Source organism: Alnus glutinosa, chromosome 12, assembly GCF_958979055.1.
Source record: "Alnus glutinosa chromosome 12, dhAlnGlut1.1, whole genome shotgun sequence".
NCBI classification, from domain to species: domain Eukaryota; kingdom Viridiplantae; phylum Streptophyta; class Magnoliopsida; order Fagales; family Betulaceae; genus Alnus; species Alnus glutinosa.
The window spans coordinates 18263993-18272277 of NC_084897.1; the positions used below are offsets into that span (position 1 = coordinate 18263993).

Genomic DNA, 8285 nt, shown 5'->3' on the forward strand with positions numbered 1-8285 from the left:
TGAGAATGGAGAGAGGTCCCAGTAAAGTCATTATTCAAAATTGCAAGATATGCTGAGTTTGTGGTGAATCTACCAAAGAGAGAGGGAGTCCAAAGATAACTTGGATTGGCTGCTTGTGATATAGGCAAACGGCTAATTGCATCAGCAGAGAAATGATCAAAAATAGCATAGAGAAGATGCTCATTCCACTGCCTTGTACCTGGAAGAATTAAATCAGAGATAGAGAAAGGTGGAAGATTCTTGCTATTGGGACTTCTTGGAGAAAGCCGAGAGGATGGTAGGGAAGGAACCCAGACCATGCTCCAAATGGACTCAAAGCTAGATGTAGAGATATTCAGACAAGAACCCGCAATAAGAAATTGCTTGCATTTTTTAATTCCTTTCCAGAGCCATGATCCTGTTGGGGTAGGGGGAGCAGAAAAGAGAGAACCATACTGTATATATTTTTTATGCAAGTGCTGAACCCATAAAGAATTGGTATTTAGGAATTTCTAGCCAAGCTTAGTAATGAGCGCCAGATTTGTGGTTGTCATTTTCTGGAGACCAAGGCCACCTTGATTCTGTGGAAGACAAATTGAATCTCATGATTTAAGACTCAGATTTCGTGATTTATCTAGTGGAAATCCCCACACAAAATCTTTGAATTGTCGATCTAGAGTTTTGTATAGGGATGAAGGCAAAATGAATGTACTTATGGCATAAGTAAGAATTGCAGTTGTCGTGGATTTAATGAGGACGGTCCTTTTAGCTTGAGATAGAGTCTTCGTCCGCCATCCATTGATTTTTGAAAGGACTTTATCAATCAGGGGTTGGAAAGCCTCCTTACGAGAGACCAAACATCAAAGGCAAACTCAAATAAAAAGGGGCAGAGGTCGTCATTCGATAAGGAATAATCCCTAGGATACTTGAAATACTGGCAGAAGAGGTGTTCTTGCTAAAAAGAATGGAAGATTTCCCATTATTGACTTTTTGTCTGATCAACTGCAATATTTATTGAGGCAAGAGGTGATCACTGTCGCCACAATGAAAGTTGCCTTTGCAAAAATAATCAAATCATCCGCAAACAATAAATGATTAATCGGCGGAAAAGATTTTGCAATCTGGATTTCTTTTAGAGGTCCAATGGATTCCTCTTGGTGGAAAAGTTTGGAGAGAACTTCTGTACCTAGATAAATAGGAAATAAGAAAGGGGATCACCTTGACGTAATCCTCGGGATGGTGTGAAAAGGCCAAAAGGGGATCTATTACTCAGGATCAAAAAGGAAGCAGTGGAAACACAAATCCGTATCCAATTGAGCCAGGTAGGGTTGAAACCCAATTTAAGCGTAACAGTTAACAAGAAATCCCATTCCATTCGATTAAAGGCTTTTTTCATGTCTATTTTTACAGCTATAAGTCATCTGCATCCTCGTTTGGACTTGAGGGTGTGGAGAAGTTCATGAGCCATAATAGAATTATCTTGTATCGTTCTAAAAGGAACAAAAGCCGATTGATATGGAAAAATGAAGTGACGTAGAAAGCCTTTGAGTCTATTTGCCAAAATTTTGGAAATTTTCCATCTTCTCCGTACAAGATCTCTGCACGCAATATCTAGAAACTTAATTTACTCGCAAAATTTCAATGGGAACACTAGCATTTCCCAATTTCAATTGAGCATGTTTGACTAAAGAAATAAGACTTTTGACTGCGCAAGTCTTAATCAAACTATGCGTAAGGAATGGACTACTTTTTCTCACCTTAATTTCAGGAGACCTTTTCATATATAATTAAGTAGCGATGATCTTAACTAGCATTCCCAAGTGCTTCTCTCTCTCTCTCTCTCTCTCTCTCTCTCTCTCTCTCTCTGTTTGTGTGTTCGCGCTAACCATTTTGAAGTGCTCTCTGTGCTCGCGCTTGCGTGTGTAGTCAAGTGCAAAGGTGAAGTTGTTGATCGAGATCCATAGATAAAAGGCCGAACGCAAGTATGGGAGATGTCCTGACTGAAGAACAGGTTGCTGAGTTTCAAGAAGCTTTTTGTCTCCTTGATAAGGATGGAGATGGTATGTTTCTTGATTTTTATTTTTATTTTTATTTTACATTTTTTTAGCCTAATTGATGAGCCAGCCTTGTATTTTATTTATTTATTTATTGATGAATAAGAATTTCATTACCAAAAGAAAAACTACACCAGAACGTACAACAAAACAGCTGAAACAGGGGCTACAAGGCATCCAACAACAAAACCAAATGTCTTAACACGAGAGCAAGAGCTACAAAAGGCAAGGCAAAAACCAGACTTCTAAACACTAAACAAACAAGCAAAACCTTCAAAACAACTCTGTTTTAAGGTTCCAGTTACAGTACAAAACCAGGTGTTCATCCTTCCTTAATTCTGACTTTTTCTTTGCCCATGATCCTGGAACAGACCTACCTCCCATGCCAGAGAACTTGCCTCAGAATTTGTTCCTCTTAATACCATTACAGCCTTGCCTTTCTCTGTCTCTCTGTCTCTCTTGTTGGCCTTGGAGTCAAGTCAGTGCTGGACAATAAGCATGAAAAGTCTTAGAGTTCAAAAGGTACGCAAAACAAAGTGACATATTATTTAGAAAGGTGGTTCCCAGCAAATAAGTCTAGGATCGTAAAAGAAAAGTATTCGAGTTTCCTGCTTGTCTGGATAAATTGTTTGCATGCTTTTGTTTAATGTATAGAAAGGTCGTTTGCAACGGATAATAAAGTGTATGACGACCAAAACATCTTTCAATTGGGTACTGTTTTTTTTTTAGCTAAAATGTTCCCGACAACCCTCGAGAAAAACGACAAGTAGTCTCCTTAAAGCAAGTTAAATTTTGTTTTCTTTAAAAAAAATTGATGTAGTCGAAGCCCTCATTCTGATGTCTTACTATTCGTATGCAGTACGTACTGCATGTGTACATAGAACCACGAATTAGACCTTTTTTTGATAACCAAACTTAAATGTTTACGTGTTGATGACGAGTATTATTTTTCCGCAATTATTGACTCCCTTTATTATTATTGTTATTATTACTTCTTCATAATTAAACTTCTTGCATTTATAAGAAAACGTAGAAAAATAAATAAATAAATAAAGTTTTCAACTCTCTCGACTCATAAAAATTTCAAAAAACTTCACTTATTATATCTGATCTTTCATCACTTTTGAAATAAGAATGTACCTAAATTAAACTTTAAAAAGTGTCAATTTGGAGTATCCATCTTTCAATTTTAACCATATGTTGGAATTTTCCGTTAAATCCTATCAAAATTTTCAAAATACCCATCATTTTTTTAGGAAAAAAAAGAAAAAAAAATGCAAAGATTTAGGTGTTGGTCAGAATTTTACGGAATTTGCAAAAATACCCATATTTAAATGTTTTAAAAAAAATATTGAAAGGATGAGTTGTTCAGAATTTAACGAAATTTGCAAAAATGCCAATGTCTGAATGTTTGAAAATTTTGTATAATTTTTTTTAACAAAAAAAAAAAAACCCCCAAGGTATATATTTTGAAAATTTTAATAGAAATTAACAGAAAATTCTAACGGATAGTTGAAATTGAAAAAATTGAGAGATGGATACCCTACATTGATATTTTTAAAGTTTGGGTACTTTTTTTCCTAAAAACTTCGGGTTACGTTGGAGGAGGTTCAAAAGTTTGACTGAGATTATGTGTGGCTTGTACGTCTCATACTATATATACTTCATTGATAAAAATGGCAGGCTGCATCACCATTGAAGAATTGGGGATTGCGATCAAATCATTGGATCAAAATCCTACCGTGGAAGAATTGCAAAGCATGATCAATGAAGTGGACATTGATGGCAACGGAACCATAGAATTTGGGGAGTTCTTGAATCTAATTGTAAGGAAAATGAAGGTAGGATGTGTAGCAAATTAAAGAAGTAGCACTAAACAATTCGTTAATCTTCCCAAATTTCTTTTCCTCGTTTACTCTTCTTTTGTTTTTTTTCTTTCTTTCTTTTATTCTTGCTTTCGGAAAATATAATATTGATTAAAATTAACTTGTTTCGGTGTTTGGTTATAGGAAAATGAAGTGGAAGAGGAATTGAAAGAAGCTTTTAAAGTGTTTGATAAAGACCAAGATGGTTACATCTCACCTAATGAGGTTGAATACTTTTCCATCATCTTTCGATCTCCACGTACAATAGCTGCAAATTAAATTTCAGTGCCATCAAAAGAATTAAAAGTCAAATAATCCTAGCCTAGCTACATGGAGTTCATGCATGTCATTACGTCTATTCTTGTTAAATGTTTGACATTTGACTATTGAATCTACTAAATAAAAATAGAAAATTGGTTTGATAGTACTATTGCTTCGTTAATTCTAAGCATGTCCAAAAGAAAAATATTTCACTGGGATCACAAAATGAAAAATATGACAAATACTTTGTAAAAATCTTAAGGAAACCAGATCTAATTATTTCAAATTTCATTTTGTCAATTCAGCATTCAAATTATAAAATATTGCATGAGTAATATAATGTTACTATATATTCACTTCCATTTATCACACTGATTGATATGATGTATTTTAATTAAGTGATTTTTTTATATTAGCTACGTAACAAAAAAAAAAAAAAAAATTAATTAAAACACGTCATGTCAGTCGGATGAAATGAATATGAAAATTACAAGCATTACTCAGGTTGCATTCAACATTCAAACTTCAGTGTCTGATATCCATCCAACAAATTGAGTGGAAGATTCAACGAACCAAATTTATGATATCGGTCTAGTTTCTCTTATTTCTCCAATTGCTTTGATTGCCCCCACCTAATAAAAATAGTGTTTGACTTCTTTTTCATTGCGAAATAGAATCACATAATTGTCTTCTCCTTGTTGCATGTGCTTTTTTTTCTCTCTCTCTCTCTCTCTCTCTATATATATATATATATATTGACATACATTTTCTATTGCCGCGTGTAATTGCAGTTAAGGCATGTAATGATAAATCTAGGAGAGAAACTGACAGATGAAGAGGTGGATCAAATGATAAGAGAAGCTGATTTGGACGGCGATGGTCTTGTTAATTACGAGGAATTCGTGAGAATGATGTTGGCTGTTTGATCAAAATTTCTTATTTAATTTGTCTCTCTATTGATCAATGTAACCAAAACAGAGATTATATATAAATACGGTGGCAAGAACCAGAAATATATCTCCATATATGGCCTATATGCCATATATATGATGTTTATTATATTTAATAAATAAATAGTATATACGGTATTACGGTTAGGTAATTTAATTAATTAAATTACCGTAATGGAATCGATTAATTGATTTAAAATCAATTAATAATATTGTTTCCTTGATGGGAGGAACAATACAGTATTTACCATATTTGAGGGTCCCTGACCTAGCCTATAAATTAATAGCGCCTGTGTACACCATCAGTACGGCAATACAGTCATAGGCATAGGTTAGAAGATCCCTTAAATAATCTTTTTTTTTGTTCTTCAAATGGATCGTAGAAACGCTTGAGCAAATATGGCTAGAGGTAAACCTGAATCCTGTCTTATTTATTTCCGCTGCGCATGTTAGTTTAAACAATATGTTGAATATTTCTAACATGTGGTATTAGAGCCACCTTTATGCCGTTTTGCTTAGCATTAAATTTTGCTATGCATTATCATTGTTGAATTCAGTAGATTTTTTGTGAACATAATTTATTTGAAATTATGTCTTATTGTTCGCATCCTATTGAAAAGCATGAAACATTGATATGGGTATTTTCTATTCGTATTTACTGTTTTGCCCTTGTGAAGCCTACTGAATATTCAACAAACCACTGCCACTGCCGTGAAACCCACCTTGGGAGACCATCGGCAGAATCTGCTCTCCATTCTTCCTTCATGTGTATGCAGGGTAGTCGCCACACGCGGAGACAGCGGCGTCATCACCACACGGGAAGAGACCACTGTAGGTGGTCCTTGCGGGGCACTGCTATCTTGGAAAACGGCGACCCCTGTGGGTTGCTGTTCGTCGCCGAGCGGCGGCCTCTCTTGGCCACCGCATAAGTTTCCGGCTAAGGAAGGTGGCTGGCGTAGTCCATGTAAGGCAGCCTCTTCCCGTCACGGATGCCATACAGAGACGTGCTGGCCGCTGGGTACAGCGGCTTCGTTGCCCAAAGAGGAGAGGCCACTTCCAAGCGGCCTCTACCCTTCACTATGACGGGCGGCCCCCAAGGGTCACCCGTGATAGTATCGGAGGCCCTTCATGGGCCGCCTGGTACTTGGGTGAACGGCGACCCTTGTGGGTCGTCGTGACCTGCTGAGCGGCGGCCCTCGTGGCCGCCGTATGAGGAAACAGTGGGATTGACGGTGGCGCATGAGGTAGAAAAAGGATGGGCGGCGGCGGTTAGGGTTTCAGAAGTTAAGGGTGTCGGTTCAATGGGTCGGATTACAGGTAGGGTTTCAAACCCATTTGTTTTTTTTGGGTCACAGGTCATGGGTCATTCGGTTTTGGGCCATACCAATTTTTTTTTTGGGCCATCAGGATCTTAAACCATAATGATTAAATGATTTGACCCATTCGGGCCAGCCCAATACGGAGACCCAGCCTGATTCAAGCTTAAAAAAAAAAAAAAAAACCATTTAAGTGGGTTGACTCGGTTTGGGCCAGCCCTATACAGAGACCCGACCCGATTAGGTGGGTTGGCCCAATTGGGTCAGCCCAATACAACAACTCATTTTAGTAGCCCATCAAGAATTAAATAAAATAGTAGGCTCATATGGGGTTAGAACTTGGAACCTTCATGTCCATAAAGTGCCAAGTTTTAAACCATTCAGCTATGCTTGGTTTTATGTTTTCTTATTAAGATTTTATTCCCTTTATTATTTACAGTACTATGTATTAAAATTACTGTTTCTTTAATACATGAATTGAGGAATATATTTTTTTAATTGTTGAATTTATATTGTTTAAATATAAATTGTTTGATGCCTAAACCTAAGAATAATTAACAATACCATATATGCTGGTGTGCTTACAGTAATATCCAAGAATGCAATGTCTAGAAAAGTTCTGGTTCGGAAAGTCTTGGGATTTAAGTGTGTCCAAGTGACCCCCCTCACTTTCCTGGGAACTCACCTGGTTGCACCTTGGAAAATGCTGTTTAGCCAATTTAGGTATTGGTTTATTATATTCCTGGGGCTATTAAGGGGACATCTATAAAGTTGTTAGATGTTAATGAAGTCGCAATTATCATAATGATTTTGGGGAGCCACAGCATCCCAAATTTTAATGATAATTACATCAGGATTACACGCATGAACCTCATAAAGAATTTTATTAGATGTTCATGAATTGTAGCGTGATTATTATGATTTTGGGAGAGCCACAGCTTCTCGATTTTATAATAATTGCCTAAAGATTATACACATAAACTTCATATAGAAAAATTAACATCGTCTTGTAATTAATTCATAAATTTAATTATTTATCCCCTCAGGGAAGTTTTGATTTTTATGACTTAATTAGAATAAGATAACAAATTTAGTATTGAAAGTAAAATTTCTCTCGGTTGCCCACAGGTACGAAGAATTTTATTCATCAATATTTAAATTTATTAGTCTTATTGATAAGAGTAAATTTCATGCATGATGCAACTTTTACCCACAGGTAGGTTGAAATTTACTATTTAAATTGGCATTGGCTAATTTAAAATAAAGTTAACATTGTCTTGTAATTAATTCATAAATTTAATTACTTATCCCCACACGGAAGTTTTTATTTTTATGACTTAATTAGAATAAGATAACAAATTTAGTATTGAAAATAAAATTTTTCTCGGTTGCCCACAGGTACGGAGAATTTTATTTATTAATATTTAAATTTGCTTTAGTCTTATTAATAAAGAGTAAATTTCATGCGTGATGCAACCTTTGCCCACAGGTAGGTTGAAATTTACTATTTAAATTGGCATTGACTAATTTAAAATAAAGTTACTTCATAGCATTAAAGTATTATTATTTTAATATTCTTGGTGATTGCAGCTATTCATGTTACTCTACCTTTTGGTAATTTTATATTCCAATACATTATGGTAATATTTTTCTAACTGGAAAAGGATTAATATGTCTTTTCATTTGAGTGTTTCTAATTCCATTATGGGAATGAAGGATATTGTAGTTTAGCTTAAGTCCCTAAAGATTGAGATTTTTTGAGTCATTATTGGTCATTTTATTTTTTGAATTCTCTCTTCTAAGTGTAGAATTTTATCTTGTAATACACATAAGGATAAATGGTTAGTAAGTAAACTTCTA

At 35.4% G+C, this 8285-nt stretch overlaps 1 protein-coding gene across 1 annotated transcript; it reads left to right on the plus strand.

The window, feature by feature from the left end:
• The first annotated feature begins 1810 nt into the window (after nt 1-1810).
• Nucleotides 1811-5153, plus strand: LOC133851601 (calmodulin-like). The gene is made up of 4 exons (XM_062288089.1): nt 1811-2039; nt 3717-3874; nt 4043-4123; nt 4951-5153. Exons 1-4 carry the CDS (start codon nt 1964-1966, stop codon nt 5083-5085), a joined length of 450 nt encoding a protein of 149 aa, XP_062144073.1. The 5' UTR covers nt 1811-1963; the 3' UTR covers nt 5086-5153.
• Nucleotides 5154-8285: the final 3132 nt, after the last annotated feature.

What these genes read in the sequence shown, in the direction of transcription:
- LOC133851601 (XM_062288089.1), top strand. Translation starts at nt 1,964, where the DNA reads ATGGGAGATGTCCTGACTGAAGAACAGGTTGCTGAGTTTCAAGAAGCT. An exon ending in CCTTGATAAGGATGGAGATG is followed by an intron (nt 2,040 to 3,716) that starts GTATGTTTCTTG and finishes TAAAAATGGCAG; the next exon opens with GCTGCATCACCATTGAAGAA. An exon ending in GTTACATCTCACCTAATGAG is followed by an intron (nt 4,124 to 4,950) that starts GTTGAATACTTT and finishes GTGTAATTGCAG; the next exon opens with TTAAGGCATGTAATGATAAA.